The sequence below is a fragment of the Petromyzon marinus genome, chromosome 56 (genome assembly GCF_048934315.1).
Source record: "Petromyzon marinus isolate PM22_M1 ecotype Great Lakes invasive population chromosome 56, UKy_Petmar_22M1.pri1.0, whole genome shotgun sequence".
Classification (NCBI taxonomy): domain Eukaryota; kingdom Metazoa; phylum Chordata; class Hyperoartia; order Petromyzontiformes; family Petromyzontidae; genus Petromyzon; species Petromyzon marinus.
In genome coordinates this window covers 7,144,471-7,168,131 of record NC_133722.1, presented here as the reverse complement: position 1 = coordinate 7,168,131, position 23,661 = coordinate 7,144,471, and the positions used below count along the sequence as shown (strand labels likewise).

Sequence of the window (23,661 nt, the reverse complement as noted above, 5' to 3'; positions counted from 1 at the left end):
CATAGTTTGGTGAAAATAAATATTTGATAATGGTGGTCGTTAGCCGTGTCAGGCAATTGAACTTTACCAGCTGGGTTCATGATGCAGTGCACCAACTTCTGGGCCAGCGCTCCCCCCCCCCCCCCAGCTTGCAACGACACGGTGGATAAAAACACACCAATTATTGTACACGCGCGCAATTCTACGCGCGTATCGTGAACTTAAAAGTCAATACGAATCGATAAACCCTCGCACCTCGAATGTGTCCTGTGTAGAAAATAGTACAAACCGCAGATGCTGCCAACGTGCGATGATTATACGCACACTGAACTTGCAATCGTTGGTTTGATTCTAAACTTAAACTATCAACTATATACGTTTTTTTATTTTACCAGATGAGGCCAACTGAACTATACAATGTAGCTCTGTTTCAGAGGCGACCTGGCTTTCACTAACGATAGCTCAACGAAGTGGCTTATCATCATCACGCGGAAATTGTATGAGAAGCCAACTACCCGAAACGCGTGACGTTGATTTTTAAGTGTGGGAAAACCCGGAGGACCCGGAGAAAAATGCACACGACCACGGGGAGAGAGCGAGAGACATACAAACTCCAAATATACAGCAGCAGGCGTCAGGGTCTAGATCGAACCCACGACCTCCTGTATACCAGGCGAGGCAGTTAACATCTCCTCGCCACCGTGATAATGATGAGAGAGAGACACGTAAACTCCAAATATACAACAGGCGTCAGGGTCGGGATCGAACCCACGACCTCCTGTATACCAGGTGAGGCAGTTAACATCTCCTCACCACCGTGGCGCCATTCAGAACTCACTCTCGCTCACTCACGAATAGAGGACTCGGGGAGGCCGATGAGTAACCATAGGCGAGAGGGGAATGAAAGCGGCGACCGGAAGCCACGCGTTGAGCGAGCGCCACCGGCAATTTCAGAAGCTCCTCGGCCCTCTTGCAAGTCAAGATGTTCTCAACCAATTCGTGCGAGTCTGTCCACACGGCACGTGTTGGGGAGGCGACCGGACGGACCCCCTAGAGAACCCAGGCGCGTCACCGCATCACGAACGCGTGCGCCAGGGAGCGGCACACACCACGGTGCAACAATGCATTGATAGCTACCAGGGACAATTAAAGAGCCCCCCCGCCCCCCACCACCACTTCTTTTGGGGCGGGGTGTACTCAGATTGTAAATGTTGTGGATTTGCTCTCCAACACACAAACGGTGGTGCTGTACCAGTGACGAATTGGCCGCGTTCTGTTTACGTGACAAACCGTTACTAGTTGGCTGTGTCGGGTGGTGGCGGGTTTAACGACACATCGATATTTTTTACGCGATCCAACCCAAAACAACTGTATTATGGATGATATTGGTCGCGAAAGCCCACGTGTTAAACTGCATTGGCTGTGTTATCATTGTTGTCATTATTCATGTGGGGTTCGATTTACAAAAAATAAAATACTGCAATTTTGGGACCCCCCCCCACCCCCCCGCAACCCCCCACCCCCTCTCTTGGGGGGTGCCTAGATCCGCCTCTGGCTAAAGCAATGCTCTCCGTCTCTCGGCTTCATTTGCCCTCGCTGCTGAAAGGCCTCAAGGGGAGGGAGCTCCTGACAAGCCACCTCTGTGTTGGGTCGTGTTTCGGCAAGGCTCGGTTATTGCAACTCGCTGCTCTACGGGACGTCTGGCAAACAAACAAAAAAACGCCACGTGCAAGCTGCGGCGTGTACAGAATTCCCTGGCACGTGGTCGTGACGGGTTCCTGCAAGATCCGACCCCGTGACCGTCCGTTGCTCGTCGAGCTGCGTTGGCTTCCGGTTGCCGGACGGATCCACTGTGAGGCCGCGCTCGTGACACACACAGACACGCAAGGGGCTTGACACGAATGAATCGCAAAACCTCGCTGATCTCGTCAAGGAGCATAAACCATCACGTGAAAGCCGGTCAACCTCGCAGCAGCAGCAGCAGCTGCAGCAGCGGCGGCTTTTGGCTGCGAGCCATCGAGCAAAGGCGGTGGTCACCGCGTCGCGCTGCGCTTTCAGGTGCGCCGCTTCCGTGGCCGTCTGGAACGCTCTCCCTTCCGATATCAGGAAGCCGCTGGGGCTGTGCACTTCTAAGTCACCCAGATTGAAAACGCATTTCCTTACAACTGCTTGTTGTGTGTTTTGCTGTTTGTGCACCGCTGCAGAGACGTTGGTCTCGACCCTTGCACGCCGGCCCATTGCGCCTTGTAAGGGTTGGGAGTAACCCCACACTTGACCCCGCCACACGCGACCCCCCTCTGCCGATCGGCTCACCCAGGGGTAGGCAACCAAAATAACGTAGAGAAACTTTGATTTAAAGCTTTCGTGACTGCAGGGATTCATATTATTGGTTCTTTCGGTAAAGTCACGTAGAAGGGAAACAATAAAATAATACAAAATATAAAACAATAAAATTCTCACGACGTTTCGACTGCAACACAAGCAATCATCATCAGGTGTGAAAACCACAGCAAGAAAATTTGAAAAAAAGTGCTAACGTTAAAAAAACCGCCACTTTTTTTAAAATGTTCTTGCTGTGGTTTTCACACCTGATGATGATTGCTTGTGTTGCAGTCGAAACGTCGTGTGAGTTGTATTGTTTTATATTTTTATTATTTTATTGTTTCCCTTCTACGTGACTTTACCGAAACAACCAAGAATATAACGTAGAGAAATGTTTAATTTCGAATTCGGTAAACAAAACAAACATAAACCGCCCACTCAATATTTCAAGGGGATGAAGCTAGTTGTAATTGCTGGTGTGCTGTACTCGTAACGAATTGGCATGTTCTGTTTACGTGACAAACCTTACAAATTGGCTGTGTCGGGTGGTGGCGGGTTTAATGACACATTTATATATTTACGCGATCGAACAAAAACAACCTATAGGTTGTTGTTCGTTTGTTAACGCGTGGTATGAATTAAACGCAATGAATGATTTCAGCATTGCAACTTGAAGGAAGGGAGGAAGGAAGGAAGGAAGGGGTACATCGATTTATATTTGAATGAACGACGGTTCCCCGGGTCGAACTCCATCAGCGCAGCGCGTGACACGAGGCCCGCTGAGGAGCATCAGGGCGGAAGGTGTGCGGCCGTTTGTCGACACGTGCGTCCCCTCGCTAATGGCCCCAACGAAGAGTCTGCATTGCCTACCTGGGGGATCTTTGTCCAGTGTTTTGTGGGATGGAGCAGAAGCAAAGGTTGCCACCCGTCTCAGTTTGACCCGGACAGTCCCGCGTTAATTGGGCAGCTGCGTTCCTTCTGGAGGCAGTGATCGCTTTATACCAGTGGTTATCAAAGTGTGGTCCCCACACCCACAGTGGTTAGCAAAACGTGGTCCTCACACCCCCGGTGGTTATCAAAGCGTGGTTCCCACACCACCAGTGGTTATCAAAGTGTGGTCCTCACACCCACAGTGGTTATCAAAGTGTGGTTCTCACACCCACAGTGGTTATCAAAGTGTGGTCCTCACACCACCAGGGGTTATCAAAGTGTGGTCCTCACACCACCAGTGGTTATCAAAGCGTGGTCCTCACACCACCAGTGGTTATCAAAGCGTGGTCCTCACACCACCAGGGGTTATCAAAGTGTGGTCCTCACACCCCCGGTGGTTATCAAAGCGTGGTTCCCACACCACCAGTGGTTATCAAAGTGTGGTCCTCACACCCACAGTGGTTATCAAAGTGTGGTTCTCACACCCACAGTGGTTATCAAAGTGTGGTCCTCACACCACCAGGGGTTATCAAAGTGTGGTCCTCACACCACCAGTGGTTATCAAAGCGTGGTCCTCACACCACCAGTGGTTATCAAAGCGTGGTCCTCACACCACCAGGGGTTATCAAAGTGTGGTCCTCACACCCCCGGTGGTTATCAAAGCGTGGTTCCCACACCACCAGTGGTTATCAAAGTGTGGTCCTCACACCCACAGTGGTTATCAAAGTGTGGTTCTCACACCCACAGTGGTTATCAAAGTGTGGTCCTCACACCACCAGGGGTTATCAAAGTGTGGTCCTCACACCACCAGTGGTTATCAAAGCGTGGTCCTCACACCACCAGTGGTTATCAAAGCGTGGTCCTCACACCACCAGGGGTTATCAAAGTGTGGTCGTCACACCCCCAGTGGTTATCAAAGCGTGGTCCTCACACCACCAGTGGTTATTAAAGTGTGGTCCTCACACCCACAGTGGTTATCAAAGTGTGGTCCTCACACCCACAGTGGTTATCAAAGTGTGGTCCTCACACCCCCGGTGGTTATCAAAGTGTGGTCCCCACACCACCAGGGGTTATCAAAGCGTGGTCCTCACACCCCCAGTGGTTATCAAAGTGTGGTCCCCACACCACCAGTGGTTAGCAAAGCGTGGTCCCCACACCACCAGTGGTTAGCAAAGCGTGGTCCTCACACCCCCAGTGGTTATCAAAGCGTGGTCCTCACACCACCAGTGGTTATTAAAGTGTGGTCCTCACACCACCAGTGGTTATCAAAGTGTGGTCCTCACACCACCAGTGGTTATTAAAGTGTGGTCCTCACACCACCAGGGGTTATCAAAGCGTGGTCCTCACACCCACAGTGATTATCAAAGTGTGGTCCCCACACCACCAGGGGTTTGTGACGTTCTCCAGGGTGGCCCATGGTGGTTGTGATGCAAACGCAGCTTGATCTGGACAGTAACGACAACGTTTATTAAACCTTCTGTTTCGGACCTCAATTAATATTTGGCTCGTGATATTTAATGAAACTACCACTGATTCAACTACCCTAACCCTAGGGTATAAATGCCCCTGTAAAAAAAACTGTTGCATGTTCCGGTAACATGAATCATGTTGTATGAGTGCTGTTTAGAGAGAGAGAGAAGTTGAATGCGTATTGTCACCAGGGGGTGGCTGGGGGTGGCTGGGGGTGGCTGGGGGTGACCCACGGAGGGAATGTTTTCATGGGTCGAGCAATCCCCAGGCCAAAGCACAAAGTTTGAGAAAGCGCCGTGTCTCAGCCACGCTGTGCGCTGCGTTGCACCACTACCTGAGTCGTTAACCTCGCATTCAACAAACTTTCAGAGCCAGTGTGAACGTCCGACTCCAACGTATTTAATGACTTGAACGAAGTAAAACTGATGGAAAAACACGGCACAAAATGCAGCATCGGGTAATACTTGCAATATCAATACAATGAATGAACACTGCAGCATCGTAACATTGTCTTAGATAACATGAATCTCAATAATAGGTCCTAGATGGACCAGGCACCTACATTAGCACTGAAAAGATATACAACAAGAGAATAAGCTACTGTGTTAAGTAAGGTCACTATGGGTAATCACCATACTGCAGCACAAATGTAAAGCGCTGCACATAACACTGAACTGTGGATGAGATACATCTTCATCCTTGCTCTCAAGAATGCATTAAAGTTACATGAGCACAAGTCCGGCTTCACTTATCCAACTACAAATAACATTCACAATAATGCAAGTGGCAGGCATCGTTGTTAACTCGGCCTCATATTTATCATAACAATTCAAACACCATTATAAAGGCATTTTACAGTAAAACCTTGGATTGCGAATAACCTGGTCTGCGAGTGTTTGCAAGACGAGCAACATTTAAAAATAAATATTAATTTGATAAACGAGCGAGGTCTTGCAATACGAGTAGTACGTATATGTTTGTCTGCTGAGCGTCACGTGATCACAGCTGATATACGAGTGCTTTGATATACGAGTGCTTTGGATTACAAACACGTTTCCGGAACGAATTATGCTCGCAATCCAAGGTTTTACTGTACAGCATTATAACGGCAATCCTAACATTATAACAGCATTCCCAGTATTATAAAAACATAAACGAACTTACAGACAATGCCTCTTCAAGTCCCACAATGAACAGATGCACCCGTCTTCACTGAGACGCTAATTGTGCCTCCATTTTTCAGTCTGTGTAATGGCTGACACCCAAGCCTCGTGGCTTAGAGAACCTTAAATCGTAACTTCTTGGTCATGTGACCAAACTCAACATCATCATATCAGGAAGTTCCTGTGTAAACACACCCCCATATCTGCCGTGGGGCAGAACACGCTGCTTCATACCGATAACTCGTACCGCTATTGTGTTGAACTTTAATACCGTACACAGCGCAGTTTCTGATTGACCTAGGCTGAGCTCTAGATAGCCCCTCTAAGAAAAGTGGTATTTACATTTTTAAATATTATAATAATAACCATCGCTGCATCCACGGTGCCGGATTACATCGATTGCCAGCCCCGACACGGCAGCGCTGCCCCAATGCGCATCCCGCTCGACTCTCGCCTCTTCTCGTGGCTAAAGACCAAGGTGAGCACAAGTCGATTCGGTGGGTCTCCAATACCAGCAGCCGCAATTCGCCACTAAGTGACGGTGAAGTCATCACGGCGCCTGTGCCAGGCCAGGTACACTTTGAGGCTACCACATGAAGTGTCAAAGGCTCGCTGACAAGAGGTCTCGAGACACTGCTTGTGCCATGAGTTGGCTGACTGAGATGACCGGTAGATGCACCACCAGCTGTACCCCCCTACTGTGCCAGGCTAGGTGCAGGAGGAGGTCTCGGGACAGACCCTGCAGGTGTCATGGGTTGGCTGACTGAGATGACCGGCAGATGCACCACCAGCTGTACCCCCCTACTGTGCCAGGCTAGGTGCAGGAGGAGGTCTCGGGACAGACCCTGCAGGTGCCATGGGTTGGATGACTGAGATGACCGGTAGATGCACCACCAGCTGTACCCCCTACTGTGCCAGGCTAGGTGCAGGAGGTCTCGGACCAGACCCTGCAGGTGCCATGGGTTGGCTGACTGAGATGACCGGTAGATGCACCACCAGCTGTACCCCCCTACTGTGCCAGGCGAGGTGCAGGAGGAGGTCTCGGGACAGACCCTGCAAGTGCCATGGGTTGGCTGACTGAGATGACCGGTAGATGCACCACCAGCTGTACCCCCTACTGTGCCAGGCTAGGTGCATGAGGAGGACTCGACACAGACCCTGCAGGTGCCATGGGTTGACTGACTGAGATGACCGGTAGATGCACCGCCAGCTATACCCCCTGCTGTGCCAGGCTAGGTGCAGGAGGAGGTCTCGGGACAGACCCTGCAGGTGCCATGGGTTGGCTGACTGAGATGACCGGCAGATGCACCACCAGCTGTACCCCCCTACTGTGCCAGGTTAGGTGCAGGAGGAGGTCTCGTGACAGACCCTGCAGGTTTCATGGGTTGACCGACTGATTTGACCGGTAGATGCACCACCAGCTGTACCCCCTACTGTGGCAGACTAGGTGCATGAGGAGGTTTCGGGACAGACCCTGCAGGTGCCATGGGTTGGCTGACAGAGATGACCGGTAGATGCACCACCAGCTGTACCCCCTACTGTGCCAGGCTAGGTGCAGGAGGTCTCGGGACAGACCCTGCAGGTGCCATGGGTTGGCTGACAGATGACCGGTAGATGCACCACCAGCTGTACCCCCTACTGTGCCAAGCTAGGTGCAGGAGGAGGTCTCGAGACAGACCCTGCAGGTGCCATGAGTTGTCTGACTGAGGTGACCGGTAGATGCACCACCAGCTGTACCCCCTACTGTGCCAGGCTAGGTGCAGCAGAAAGTCTTGGGACAGACTCTGCAGGTGCCATGGGTTGGCTGACTGAGATGACCGGCAGATGCACCACCAGCTGTACCTCCTACTGTGCCAGGCTAGGTGCATGAGGTCTCGGAACAGACCCTGCAGGTGCCACGGGTTGGCTGACTGAGATGACCAGGAGATGCACCACCAGCTGTACCCCTACTGTGCCAGGCTAGGTGCAGGATGAGGTCTCAGGACAGACCCTGCAGGTGCCATTGGTTGGCTGACTGAGATAACCGGCAGATGTACCACCAGCTGTACCCCCCTACTGTGCCAGGCTAGGTGCAGGAGGAGGTCTCGGGACAGACCCTGCAGGTGCCATGGGTTGGCTGACTGAGATGACCGGTAGATGCACCACCAGCTGTACCCCCCTACTGTGCCAGGCTAGGTGCAGGAGGAGGTCTCGGGACAGACCCTGCAGGTGTCATGGGTTGGCTGACTGAGATTACCGGCAGATGCACCACCAGCTGTACCCCCTACTGTGCCAGGCTAGGTGCAGGAGGAGGTCTCGGGACAGACCCTGCAGGTGCCATGGGTTGGATGACTGAGATGACCGGTAGATGCACCACCAGCTGTACCCCCTACTGTGCCAGGCTAGGTGCAGGAGGTCTCGGACCAGACCCTGCAGGTGCCATGGGTTGGCTGACTGAGATGACCGGTAGATGCACCTCCAGCTGTACCCCCCTACTGTGCCAGGCGAGGTGCAGGAGGAGGTCTCGGGACAGACCCTGCAGGTGCCATGGGTTGGCTGACTGAGATGACCGGTAGATGCACCACCAGCTGTACCCCCTACTGTGCCAGGCTAGGTGCATGAGGAGGACTCGACACAGACCCTGCAGGTGCCATGGGTTGACTGACTGAGATGACCGGTAGATGCACCACCAGCTGTACCCCCTACTGTGCCAGGCTAGGTGCAGGAGGAGGTCTCGAGACAGACCCTGCAGGTGCCATGGGTTGGCTGACTGAGATGACCGGCAGATGCACCACCAGCTGTACCCCCTACTGTGCCAGGCTAGGTGCATGAGGAGGACTCGAGACAGACCCTGGAGGTGCCATAGGTTGACTGACTGAGATGACCGGTAGATGCACCGCCAGCTATACCCCTTCCTGTGCCAGGCTAGGTGCAGGAGGAGGTCTCGGGACAGACCCTGCAGGTGCCATGGGTTGGGTGACTGAGATGACCGGCAGATGCACCACCAGCTGTACCCCCCTACTGTGCCAGGCTAGGTGCAGGAGGAGGTCTCGGGACAGACCCTGCAGGTGCCATGGGTTGGATGACTGAGATGACCGGTAGATGCACCACCAGCTGTACCCCCTACTGTGCCAGGCTAGGTGCAGGAGGTCTCGGACCAGACCCTGCAGGTGCCATGGGTTGGCTGACAGATGACCGGTAGATGCACCACCAGCTGTACCCCCTACTGTGCCAAGCTAGGTGCAGGAGGAGGTCTCGAGACAGACCCTGCAGGTGCCATGAGTTGTCTGACTGAGGTGACCGGTAGATGCACCACCAGCTGTACCCCCTACTGTGCCAGGCTAGGTGCAGCAGGAAGTCTTGGGACAGACTCTGCAGGTGCCATGGGTTGGCTGACTGAGATGACCGGCAGATGCACCACCAGCTGTACCTCCTACTGTGCCAGGCTAGGTGCATGAGGTCTCGGAACAGACCCTGCAGGTGCCATGGGTTGGCTGACTGAGATGACCAGGAGATGCACCACCAGCTGTACCCCTACTGTGCCAGGCTAGGTGCAGGAGGAGGTCTCAGGACAGACCCTGCAGGTGCCATTGGTTGGCTGACTGAGATGACCGGCAGATGCACCACCAGCTGTACCTCCTACTGTGCCAGGCTAGGTGCAACAGGAGGTCTCGGGACAGACTCTGCAGGTGCCATGGGTTGGCTGACTGAGATGACCGGCAGATGCATCACCAGCTGTACCTCCTACTGTGCCAGGCTAGGTGCATGAGGTCTCGGGACAGACCCTGCAGGTGCCATGGGTTGGCTGATTGAGATGACCGGTAGATGCACCACCGGCTGTACCCCTTCTGTGCCAGGCTAGGTGCAGGAGGAGGTCTCGGGACAGACCCTGCAGGTGCCATGGGTTGGCTGACTGAAATGACCGGCAGATGCACCACAAGCTGTACCTCCTACTGTGCCAGGCTAGGTGTATGAGGTCTCGGGACAGACCCTGCAGGTGCCATGGGTTGGCTGAGATGACCGGTAAATGCACCAATAGCTGTACCTCCTACTGTGCCAGGCTAGGTGCATGAGGTCTCGGGACAGACCCTGCAGGTGCCATGGGTTGGCTGAGATGACCGGCAGATGCACCACCAGCTGTACCCCCTACTGTGCCAGGCTAGGTGCATGAGGAGGTCTCGAGACAGACCCTGCAGGTGCCATGGGTTGGCTGATTGAGATGACCGGTAGATGCACCACCAGCTGTACCCCCTACTGTGCCAGGCTAGGTGCAGGAGGAGGTCTCGAGACAGACCCTGCAGGTGCCATGGGTTGGCTGACTGAGATGACCGGCAGATGCACCACCAGCTGTACCCCCTACTGTGCCAGGCTAGGTGCATGAGGAGGTCTCTAGACCGACCCTGCAGGTGCCATGGGTTGGCTGACTGAGATGACCAGCAGATGCACCACCAGCTGTACCCCCTACTGTGCCAGGCTAGGTGCAGGAGGAGGTCTCGAGACAGACCCTGCAGGTGCCATGGGTTGGCTGATTGAGATGACCGGTAGATGCACCACCAGCTGTACCCCCTACTGTGCCAGGCTAGGTGCAGGAGGAGGTCTCGAGACAGACCCTGCAGGTGCCATGGGTTGGCTGACTGAGATGACCGGCAGATGCACCACCAGCTGTACCCCCTACTGTGCCAGGCTAGGTGCATAAGGAGGTCTCTAGACCGACCCTGCAGGTGCCATGGGTTGGCTGACTGAGATGACCAGCAGATGCACCACCAGCTGTACCCCCTACTGTGCCAGGCTAGGTGCAGGAGGAGGTCTCGAGACAGACCCTGCAGGTGCCATGGGTTGGCTGACCGAGATGACCGGTAGATGCACCACCAGCTGTACCTCCCACTGTGCCAACTTGCTGCGTTTAATCCGCTTGGCGCTCCGCTCATTGTTGTGAGCGTCGCTCCTCTGCCCTATTGGTGGGTCTCCACACGCACGGTCACAGCTCACTGCGGGTGAGGCCAGGCGGCAAATTAAAAGAAGTTCACAGTCCGTCAAGCCTGTTGGCTTCGCACACCGATATCATTCAGAAGCATGAAGCGAACCACACTCTGGACGGATTTCGACCACCTGGGTCTCATCGGCAGAGTCAGGCTTGTTGTAGACATGCCGCTCTAAGAATAATAATTCAAATGTATAATAGTGCATTCCATTCTAGGATCCCAATGCGTAATGCATGAAAAGCAGGAAATAAAAACAGAGCTGGGGGCAAACCGACCGAAATAAAGAGGGAAAGCCACTTTAAAGAGATGAGTTTTCAAAGCAGACTTAAAAATATCTACCGACCCTTATCGCCTAATTTCAAGTGGCAAGGCGCTTCTATAGCTTGGGTGCCACCCTAACAAAAGCCCGATCACCACAAGGGCGCAACCTAGAGATCTGGGAGTGCTGAGCCATTGGAGATCAGCAGATCTTAAGGGCCTTGATGGAATCTATAAATGTGTTTGTTCCTGCAAGTAACATGGGGTTGAGCCCTTTTAAAGCCATGTAGGTTAATAAGCAGCATCTTAAAATCCAATCGGAATTTTGAGCAGTAGCCAATGAAGAGATAAGAGGAGGGGTTGTTAACGTGCTCGCGGAATTGTGCACGTGTAGGCGCACCTTAAACGATCGTTCTCAGGGCGCTATGCCATGGTAAGGCGGACAGAGTACACCATCAACCGAGGAAAGAAGACGTGAGAAAGACGTTTGAAAGTAACCAAAGATAAAAAAAAAACATTTTAACCAAATACATTTTTAGTCAGACGTCTTGGAAGAGGTGAATGTTGAACTTCTTTCGCACCGTACGTAGCCAACCGTTGCTAATCGGAGGGGGCTATACCCACATTTAGCCCAACGACACACGCGATCTGCCCATCGTATAGCAAATGAAAAAATACAATTACTTTACTATGCAAGTAAAAATGTGTTTTTAATGTTTATTCTAGATTTGAAGTTTTCGTGACTGAAGGGATCCATACTCTTTGGTTCTTTCGGTAACGTCACCGTAGGTAGAAAACAATCACATCGTGATTTTTTTTATACCTACGTGACATTACCGAAAGAACCAAAGAGTATGTTTTAATGTTTATGTTTAAAAAAAAAATGTAGGGCCCCTTTATAACATCATACGCTACAGGCCCCCGCACCTAGCTTAATCCGGCACTGGTAAAACCTCTTCTTATTTTCATACTTTGATACCGGCAAAAAGGTCCAACGATTAGTGAAGTTGGCAACCCGATGCACTCGCCCTCTGTCCAGACACTCCCGCGGGATTTCTAAATTCGTGCGCACAACGCAGATGCATCCGAAGAGCAGTGCCGGATTCAGCTAAGTGCGAGGCCTGTAGCATCTGTTATAAAGGGACCCTAAATAATAATAATAATAAAAAACACATATAAATATCAAAACACAAATGTTTAACTTGCATAGTAAAGTTATTGTATTTTTTCATTTGCTATACGGCCAGATAATGCGACAAATCGCGAACCTTAAACACCCGGTCGTTCATAAATGTTGAAGGCGGTATAGTACTATAGTAATAGAGCAAGTGCAGAATCACTGAACCGCGAATTCATAGCTTGAAAGCATTTAGCGCGGGGCGCTTGAAAGTGCGGGGCCCGTAGCTACTACAACACGTGTAGTAGTAGCAGCAGCTACTACATATGTAACCACTTGTGCTGCTAGCATAATCCGGCAATCGCAATGATCTCTCCAGGACCGACGCGAACAAAACACCGCTCCCTAGCCGCTGAACCGTTTCGCACGCGAAGCCGAGCGGAGCAAAACCAACCGAAATAAAAACCCAACCGTGATCCTCGGCGGAAACTTCCGCCGTGAGACAGAAGGTCGGGTGTAAGGAAGAAGCGGTCCCGACCCCAAGTGTCACGCTGATTTAAAGGCGTCTCGTGAAGACTCTTGGCCCCGAAGCGCGCGGTCGCGCCCGGCGGTCTGAAGTCGCCCTCCAACTCTTTGTCGCGTCCGTTTGACGCCGACTAATTGTGACGTCTGTCGCGTTGCTTTTCTGGATTTTTTTTGTTTTGTTTGTTTTGTGGCGACAAAAAAAAGCACCCCCTGGGCTCCGCAGGGGAGAACTTCAACCGAGGCCCAGGGTGTGATGAGCTTGATAGGCAACACCGCCAAGGAGCAATCCTGTAGAATGTAATATATTTTCTTTCTTTCTTTCTATCTTCTACTTCTCGACACCGAACAACTTTTTGGTTCAAATTATATATATAAAGTATCAGTAATCCAAGCGTGGTTAGTAACTCTTTATCTATCATACCCACAACAGAATATTTATACCGGAGGAATCACACGAGCTATAACGCTCTTTGTCAAAGATGCCCAGTAGATAGTGCTGTTTGTGGCTGGCTCCCTTGACGTCTGGATTCTTTGGGCCTGTGATCAGCAACCTTGATAGAAGTATAAACGTATGAATAGTTTAAACATGGCTGAGATAAATCTGGTAGATAAGAGAGAGATAAGAGAGAGGGAAGAACAGTCACGGTGACCGTGAGATCAAAGTGAACTGGAAGGGTCTTTGAAATGCAAGACGTCTGCCTGTCTGGCGAAAGCAGGCACGTGGTGAGATGTTAACTACCTCACCTGGTACACAGGAGGTCGTGGGTTCGATCCCGACCCTGCCTCCCGCTATATATTTTGAGTTTGCGTGTCTCTCTCTCTCTCTCTCCGTGGTGAGATGTTAACTACCTCGCGTGGTGTACAGGAGGTCCTGGGTTCGATTCCGACCCTGCCTCCCGCTGTATATTTGGAGTTTGCGTTTCTCTCTCTCTCATCATCACGGTGGCTAGGAGATGTCAACTTCCTCGCCTGGTGTACAGGAGGTCGCGTGTTCGATCCCGACCCTGACGCCTGCTGTATATTTTGAGTTTGCGTGTCTCTCTCTCTCTCCCCGTGGTCGCGTGGAATTTTTTCCGGGTTTTCACCTCCACATTTAGAATCAACATCGCACATTTGGAGTGTTTGGCTGCTCATACATTTCCACGTGAAAAGCCACTTCGCTGAGCCATCATCTGTGATCGTCAGGTCGCTTATGAAAGAGGGCTATGTATCTCAGTGGATCTTACCTGATATAAAACATGTTTATAGTTTAGTTTTACGTGTATAAGTGGTAACTGCCCGTGTGCGTTGCCCGAATCCATTTCACGCTCACGGCCAACACCCAGTGACGATTGTTTGAACCGGTCCTGGGCCTCCCCTAGGTCGACTCAGCCTCAAACGAGTAGCCCGGCGCGACTGTATAAACATCGCCACTGGGGGAGACAAAGGCGGCCGGGCTTGGTGCTGGCCACCCCACCCCCTTTCGCCTACCGCGCCGGCCTCAATAGGTGCTGCTGCTCGCTGACAGCCCTTGCCCCAACAGTCTGTTACAGGCTATACGGGGGATCTTTGTCTCTGGCGTGCCCGGGGCGACTTCAGCGAATGGCACCGTGGGGTACCGTGAGGGATGCATCGGAGTTTCATCGCCGCGGGCTGCACCAATACGCTGTGTTTGACCTTTTCAGCAAGCACGGTCTGAAGACGGCCGTTTGCTGTCAGAGGGTGTCAACCTTCAAGGTACAGAGAGGAGGAGGAGGAGGTAGGGTGTGGGGGAGGCTGACGCAGAAAGAGAGAGAAATAAGATAAGACCAAGGATTGATCTTCGCCGTGGAGAATCATGTGACGTGCCTGTCTCTGCGCGCACGCACGCGCGTGCAACTCCGGCCGCCCTTGCAAATGTGTCTCAGTGCAGGGTTTATTTCATCTGGTTAGATAAAGGACGCAGGCTTGCTGACTGACAAGTACAAATATATTTATGCATTTGTCAACGCGAGCGTATTTTTACACGTCCCGTTGGACGCAGGGTTGACAAATAGTGGAGAGAGGAGGAGGAGGAGCGATATTTCTGAATGGGAAATAAAATCCACAGGCCACAGCCGTGCGACTGTGGCTTTGCAACGCAAACTATGGACCCACATAGTAAACTCACAGACACAGAGATACATTTACACAGAGACCCATAGAGATACGTAGTAAACCCATAGAGACCCATACAGATGAATTTAGACACAGGCAACGGTAGTGCGATTACGTCCATGCAATACAAACTATGGACCTAAAATAGTAAATCCATAGAGATGCAGATGCTTCACACAGAGACCCATAGAGATACATAGTAAACCCATAGAAACCCATAGAGATACATTGAAGACAAGCCACAGTAGTCCGATTGTGGCCATGCAACGCAAACTATGGACCCATATAGTAAATCCATAGAGACACACACAGGGATACATTGACACAGAGACCCATAGAGATACGTAGTGAACCCATAGAGACCCACAGAGATACAATGAAGACACAAGCCACAGCAGTGCAATTGTGGCCATGCTATCCAAACTATGGACCCATAGAGTTAAACGGCTGTAGCGTGCGCTGCGAGAAAAAAACTCCACGAACGTCGTCTCTCCCGAAGCCCCCTCGTAGCGGCTTGCAGACTTTAACATCGTTGTCGCCGAGCTCCTGAACGCAGTTGCTGCTGCCGTCACTGCGCGAGAATAATAGTGTGGGTGCATCTCGACAGTACAGACAGTCCCCAGGTTACGGAAGGGATAGGTTCCCGAGAATGATCCGTAACCCGAATTTTCCGTATGTCGGAAACTGGACAATTCCCCCCCCCCCCCCCCAAATCAAGATAAATTACATTAATCCGAGTGAGGCGTAAGGCTACCCGTCTTACGTCTCGCTCCACGGTTTTAATGAGAAAACTCACCGCGATGCACTACTTGCGTTTACGTAACTTACGCAAACATGATTTATGGGAGAATTTCCTTAGGGCCTAGTCTCACCAGTGCAGGGCCAGAGAACGCCGTCAAAAGGCGATCAATACAAAGACAATGCACTATCAGGGAATTTATAGCTCGGGGTGAGCAGCTACAAAATGGGACTTATTTTTCCTGTATCAAAGTATGAGAAAATAAGAATAGGTTTTATCCTTTCTTGCAAAGAAAAACAGGTGTGAAGATGTTCAAACACTGAATATAAACTTTTTGCAAGGAATCACGTGTAAAGAAGGCTGTCTCTGGTATAGACCAATTAGTTGCAAAGTCAAATCTAATATCGGAGGATATTTTGTTTGCATGTTCACCACAAGTACGTGTGATTAATGCAGACATGATTTGTTGTTTGAACATCTTAACACCTGTTTGATTGCCAGAAAGAGTAAAAAAAACTATTCTTATTTTTTCATACTTTGATACTGGCAAAAACAAAAAAGGTCCCATTTTGGATCAGCATTTCCATAAGGTCGGGCTTCCGTAAGTCGGGTCTCCCGCAACCCGGGGACCGTCAGTATGCTGTTCGCTATTTTACAATCGCGTTCCGCGTGGGTCTCCCCCCCACCCGCTCCCCTTCCGACGCGCCGTAGACAGCGTGGTATCCACGGTGCTCAACACAGCCAGGCGCCGTTTCTCGCCGGCTCCTTCTTCTCTTGCCGCCACGTCTTCTTCCTACTTCTCCTCATCCTCGCTCCTCTTCTCCACCTCGTCCGCCCTCCTCGTCTCTTCCTCTCAACCTCGTCGCAGGAGCCGAAACGCCCCCGTTGGTACGCGGGCCGCGCTCGCATGGGCCTGGTGCAGGCTTCGCTTGGCCACGGTTTCCGCCAATTCGCTCCACCACAAGGATCGGGCTGTTGTAAACAATTACAGTTTTATTTTTAAAGCACACGCTACGGTATATGATACATGTACAGGCCCCGGGGGGGGGGGGGGTGGGGTTGTGGTTTTTTTAAAGTAAAAAAAGAATCCACAGCTGGATGAAAGGGGGCTTCCGTACGTCCTGGGGTTGTTTGACACTAAACTTCACTGCGCTGAAATTTCGATTTAAAGCTTTCGTGACTGCAATGATTCATCTTCTTTGGTTCTTTCGGTAAAGTCACGTAGAATGAGAATAAAATAATAAATTGTGTTATTTTATTTTATCAATTTATTATTTTATTCTCATTCTACGTGACTTCCACTGCGCTGGTCAATAGTGCGCCGTTTGGTGAAGGTGTTTTACGGACGAGTGTAGATCGAAGCAGCGATGGATGTTGCCGTGTACCTGTCAACCCCGTACGGTTTTACCCCGCATTCTTGTCCAGGGAAATGTTTTTGTTTAAGTTTGGAGGTTCATGTGGGGAACAGCCGTTTCAATACGGGCAAAAGAAATGTATTTGTTTTTTTTATTTAAAGCTTTCGTGACTGCAGGGATTCGTATTCTTGGTTCTTTCGGTAAAGTCACCACGTAGAAGGGAAATAATAAAATAATAAAAATATAAAACAATACAATTCTCACGACGTTTCGACTGCAACACGAGCAATCATCATCAGGTGTGAAAACCACAGCAAGAAAATTTGACATTTTTTTGTGTTTCTCCCTTGTGATGGGACTTTGTAGGATGAACGTTGAGATTTATAAAGGACACGGGGTGACCATTAATGTCTGACTTGGTCTAATAAGGTAGGGACACTGATAAGGGGTTGACAGGTTTGTAATAGTGTAGTGTATAGTAATGTAGTGCATAGTAGAGCAGTGTATAGTGACTTTGTAGGATGAGCGTTGAGATTTATAAGGGGTCACGGGGTGACCAATACTGTCTGAATTGGTCTGTAATAAGGCAGGGACACTGATAAGGAGTTGACAGATATGATACCGCATTTGTTCTTCCCCTCCCATATCCACCTGCCCACGACGTCGCCTGCACCCATCGACTGAAATGTGACGATCACCATGCCCTGGCCAGGCCAAATTCCTTGCTTAGCTTGCGAGGACAGACGACATCACGCCCATGCTGGGTGATTTTGGTGATCGGCTATGCTGCATTATACGGAGGCTATAGTACTACTTTGCACAATGTCTCATATCGATCACATTACATAACTCTGAATGGCGTTATGCAGTTGCATTTTTGCACAAGTCAAAGTAATAACAGTTCTTTTTGTGTCGTATACGTCAGACTGCGTCACGAATTAATGTGTTGTTACTATATTACATAATGCTATATTCTATACTGTATTGTATTTTATTTACAGATACATTACGCAACACTTGTATTATACAATGCCCGGTTAAATTTAAATACATAGTACAATTATAAATTACACCACACAACGCTTAATAGCATTATACAATGCCGTATTTCGCAAAATATCGAGTGCAATGCTACATTATATAGTTTACATACAATCTCGATCTAAAATTGGCACAAGCCTCCCTTGAAACCACGTGACTTCTGCGTGACCACTCCCACTCCATTGTGAAAACAGACGCTGCTTGCTCGTCTTTGCAGCAGCGTCGAAGCCCTGATGTAGCCCTTTCCTCCCTATCCTCCGCACCTCCGATTATTACGGTTGGCTACGTACGGTGCGAAAGAAGGTCAACATACATCCTCAACTTTGCTGACCCTTTGCGCCAGATTCTCCATTCGTGTTCCATACATTTCCCATTTTTTTTTACTTTAACCTTTCCCTACCTTTTTCTATTTCCATACATCACCCCTTCGCACGTGTGATACATTTCAAATTCTTTACCATACATTATATGGTGCTGTATTATGCCATTCTTACATTATACAACCCAGTATTGCACAATTACTCATTGCATTTTATGGACAGCCATGTGTTCCTATTTTCGTGTTTGTCCTATGAACGGCGGGCACCGGCCATAGGAATGGCGAATTTACAAATGGGAGACTGTTACCCAAGAGGCCTCTTTCTTGATTTTATAGAACTACAAAATGCTGCTTAAATCCACACGTATGCATTCTGTCTGTATTGTCAAGTTGTCTGATATAAAGACTTTGCAGTGCTTTGTCAACTGGTTGTGCACTTTGCGATTTTGTTGTGATTTAATTGTATTCTTTGGGTCTTTCGGTAAAGTCATGTAGATAGGTTCAAATTAATAAAAAAAAACTACGTTTCGATCACAACACAAGCGATCGTCATCAGGAGGACGATCGCTTATGATGTTGTGATCGAAACGTCGTAGTTTTTATTAATTTTATTTTTATTAATTTGAACCTATCTACGTGACTTTACCGAAAGACCCAAAGAATATGAATTCCTGCAGTCACGAAAGCTTTAAGTCAAGATTTAATTATAGTCGCAGTGCTTGCAATTGTAAATAATTTTGCCGCTCTTCACCCATACCCCCTCCCCCCAACTGCAGGGCGTCCTGATTAGCAGCCGCCAGCATGGACACAGACCTCTATGATGAGTTTGGCAATTACATCGGGCCGGAGCTGGACTCGGACGACGAGGAGGATGATGAGGTCGAACGAGATGACCAGCCAAGAGACGAGGTGACTGTGTGCGGGGGGGGGGGGGGTTAAATGTTAAACTGCATTGAGTGGTGCCGGTGACCAAAGGCAACGGGCACCACGGTGGCGAGATGTTAACTCCCTCGCCTGGTATACAGGAGGCCGTGGGTTCAATCCTGACCCTGGCGTCTGGTGTATATTGTGAGTTTGCATCTCTCTCTCTCTATCCCCGTGGTGAGATGTTAACGACCTCGCCTGGTATACAGGAGGCCGTGGGTTCAATCCCGACCCTGGCTTCTGCTGTATATTTTTAGTTTGTGTGTCTCTCCCCGTGGTCGTCTTGATTTTTCTCTGGGTCCTCCCTATGTTTCCTCTACATTTAGAGTCAACATATGCTTAAGAGTATTTGGCTGCTATACATTTCCACACGATAAGCCGCTTAGTTGAATTATCATTTTTGGCCAGGTCGCTTCTGAAAAAGAGCTATGTAGCTCAGTGGGCCTTAGCTGGTAAAATAAAAATAAACCTTTTCACACTGCTCATCGCGGGTTGGTAAAAGGCTGAACCCTGGACCGATTCAGATATTACTCACTACTGATGTTAGCAACAACAAAACAAATCTAAGTAAAGTACAATTCACAAAAAACACTGAGCAAATTCATCAATAATACTTGTGTGGGCTCTTATTTGTGGCCAGGTCGCTTCGGGGGAAATAAGCTATATAGCTCAATGGGGCTTTACCTGGTAAAATAAAATAAAAAGTTTAGTTTTTAGTTTAGTAAGATGAGTAAATGGATATACCATGCCCCCAAAGTGTGATTGATGTGACCTCACAATGGCCATCGATGGTTCCTCCCTCACCTTGCCCACTTTGTTACTAATTCACAACTGCGTCGTAAAGTCGTGGTGGAATGGGTGCATATTTTGTTGTGGAATTGGCTGCACGTTGGTCACAAATTGGCGTGGTTTTTTCTTCAGATTTTGTACAAAATCTAGTACAAGATCGTGAACCTTTTGAGTCCCTGATGAGCTGATACAAGTAGGTTAAAGTGAATAAAACTAAAGTAATGTTTATTTTTCTTCCAGTCATTGGCGACCTGGTTAAAACCAGTTTGGCCTCGGGTGTTGTCATCTGGGCTCGAACTTGAGACATCACCAGTGCCGATTCAGTGCTCTTGACGCTAAGTAACGTAGTAAACATCTAGCATATATATATAAAAAAAGAAAATCGGAGCGACATTAATAAATATTCAACAACAGATTAACAACATGAATTAAATAATAGCGTACAGTAATGTTTTAAATGTATAAATTAATTCCAGTAACATACACTTCATCTGTGTAATAGGGTATAGTTCAAAAGCAATTATATTCCTAATGACCACTCAGGAAATCCAATTTCCCATTAAAGACTGATTGGGAAGGAACCGTCTTTAAACGCCAGGAGAGATGCATGGTTATTACAAGTCCAATGATCATGGCAATAAAAAGAGCAATTTACAAATGTGGTATGTACTCGAATATTTTAAGCTGACAGGTGGCTGAGTGGTAGAGGAAGTGACTCAATCGAAAGGTTGCAGATTCAAATCCTGTTGGGTGGTGGTGGGGGGTTGATAGTCCATCATCCCCCTGTGGTCGATAAACTACGTACCACTTCGTGGGGAAGTTAACAATGGTGGAAGATTGCACGGCCCTTCCAATGCTCATTCGAGCAAAAAAAAAAGCACTTGTACCTTTTGGACTACATTTGATATCTTGTGACCTTTTTTTGTGGTGGTGCTCGCAGAGCACTGGCCCCCCACGGTTCTATAGCATTGCCCTTTTATTGGCCATGAGCCAGATATTTCAGTTTTCAGTTTCATTGATTTGGAATGACCCTGTGAGCCATTTGGCTCTTGATTCGGGTGCAAGCACAACAAACAATCAAATTACAAAATACATTTAAAATTTACTGTACGCAAATTGAAACATCCCCTACAAAAACAATCAAATCTTCAAGTAAAAGCACCATTTGTTTATGCTGCGTGCACAAATGTGCAAAAAAACCTATTTTGATGTTAGATCACATTAACAATCATAATACAATATATATTAAAATTTTAAGTATAACTCTATACTACATTAAAAATATCTGGCTAAACTAAACCATTTGACCAATATGACTTGTAAATTTCGATTTAAAGCTTTCGTGACTGCAAGGATTCATCTTCTTTGGCTCTTTCGGTAAAGTCACGTAGAATGAGAATAAAATAATAAATTAATAAAATAAAATAACACAATAAAATTCTCACGACGTTTCGGCCACAACACAAGTGGCCTTCTTCAGGTGAAAGGAACAGACCTGTCGGGACGACAGAGCTTCAATGTTCTGTCGTCCCGACAGGTCTGTTCCTTTCACCTGATGAAGGCCACTTGTGTTGTGGCCGAAACGTCGTGAGAATTTTCTTGTGTTATTTTATTAATTTATTATTTTATTCTCATTCTACGTGACTTTACCGAAAGAACCAAAGAAGATGACTTGTAAAGTTTTACTGACATGTAATGAATATTTCTCAATGGCAGGTCCTGTTGTGTGGTGACAGGTAATTACATGGACCTCATAATTAGTTATGTAAATCTTCATGTGCTTCGTTCTCTAATTAATTACTCGTCCTTTGAATGAATTTTCTGTTCTCCGTAGCCCGGGAGTCACGGCGCCAGTCGACCGCATGGGGGGGACATTATGGATGAGGTGGCGCGTAACTGAAGGAGTTCCAATTTCGTTTAATGGCCAATAACACTGAATGATGTGACAGCCATTTGAATTGGGGCGGGTTATTATTATGTCACTCTAAATTGGTGGTACCAAAGTAGTAGTAGTAGTCATAATAATCTCAACTTGTGTGACTCACACAGTATTCGCTCACTGTCGAGGAGCGAAAATGACTTGGAGGCGCGAAAAGTTTTGCCGTCGTTGGCGTCACTGATCATCAGGCCTTCGACTCTCTTTGGCTGTTATACATTTCCAAGAAGTCACTTTGTTGAACTATACTTTGTGATGGCCCGGTTGCTCCTGAAAAATAAGCGATTAGCTCAGTGGGCTTTACCTGGTAAAATAAAAAAAATAGTAAAAAAAATTTTGGGGTATTTTTAATGAGTGATTTTCCCACCTTTCCTATACTTTGCACGCCTATTGCGTCTTTGCACTGTGTGGTGTTGCAACTCTCCGACCCGCCCCTACTGGACGTCTGTGAAAAAGAGCTTCACAGCTCAGCGGATTCCTCTACGGTGTAATTAAAGGCTCTGGTTCTGTATTCGCCGTGTCGGCGGGTTCGCACACCACGCGCATGACAGCGACACGAAGTGGGTCCGCTGCGTCAAGGTCGTCGCCCCCCCTTCAGCCCCCCTTTTAGCCCTTGGGACGCAACGCAGGAACTTTGCAAGCGCCTTGCGCGTCCATTTCACATCGCCGAGATTCCTGCGCGTCGCGGTCGGAAAACCCGGCATTATAAAACGGAAACGTAACGACAACACAAACGACACACGGGCAATTGCGTCCCGCGTCCCGTTCCGCATGACGGCGGTTACAACAACAACAACAAACTCGGGCAGCCGCTGTTGCGTGCACGTTTCGCCGCGCGAGACAGCAGGCGTGTGCGTGTGTGTGTGTGCTCAAGCGGGCTCCGCGGGACATGATGCGTGGCGTGTCGCGCATGCCCGGGGTAGTGGGGGCGGTCGCATCCATTATCCACCTCCCCATGACTCCGTCCCCCCCAAGGCAGCCGCTCCGCAGCTTCCACCTCCCAGCATCATCAACGTTTCCTGCCCCCCACTCAAGAGCTGTTGCCCCCCCCCCCCCCACCACCGCGCATATCCCAGCAGATGTCCCCTCACTGCTTCTGCATCATAATAATAATACAAATCCAAGTGATTTCTTGCTTACGTTATGGCCGGATGCTCGTCACCTGTTTATAATACAGCCCTGGGCCGGTAAACAATGAAAAAAATACAATTGTGGGAAAATGCTGAATAATAACGTTCCCGTTGTTTCGTCCTTAGGCTGAAGAGGATGAGGAGGAGGCAGGTGACGGTGAAGAGGAGCCCGTGGGGATGGAGGTGGTGCTGCATGAGGATAAGAAGTACTACCCCACCGCTGAGGAGGTGTACGGACCAGAGGTGGAGACTGTGGTGCAGGAAGAGGACACGCAGCCACTCACTGGTTAGTGGCTGTTAGCGATCGCTGGTTAGTGGCTGTTAGCAATCAAAGAGGGGCATGCAAGGTATGAGGAATGGGTGACCACAGGGGAGGGTGTGTAGGGGGAGGGGATCACTATAGAGGGGTGTGTAGGGGATAGGGAGGGGTAGTGAGAGGTGGTCATGATAGAGAGGTGCGTTGGGGTCGGGAGGGAAGGGGGTCACAATAGAGGGATGCCTAGAGGGTAGGGAAGGGGAGGGAAGAAGTTCAGGGGCTCAGGTCGTGCCGTGTGGTTCATGCGTGCGTACGTGCGTGCCTTTGCGCTT

At 49.3% G+C, this 23,661-nt stretch overlaps 1 protein-coding gene across 1 annotated transcript in view; it reads left to right on the top strand.

Annotated features, from left to right (window-relative positions):
- The first annotated feature begins 16,254 nt into the window (after positions 1–16,254).
- EFTUD2 (elongation factor Tu GTP binding domain containing 2) overlaps positions 16,255–23,661 on the top strand; it is a 43,728-nt gene continuing 36,321 nt past the window's right edge. Inside the window, exons 1-3 of the mRNA XM_032975640.2 lie at positions 16,255–16,467; positions 19,071–19,203; positions 23,200–23,359. Coding sequence (XP_032831531.1) covers positions 19,096–19,203; positions 23,200–23,359 — 268 coding nt within the window. The 5' untranslated portion in view covers positions 16,255–16,467; positions 19,071–19,095. The remainder of the gene's footprint in view (positions 16,468–19,070; positions 19,204–23,199; positions 23,360–23,661) is intronic.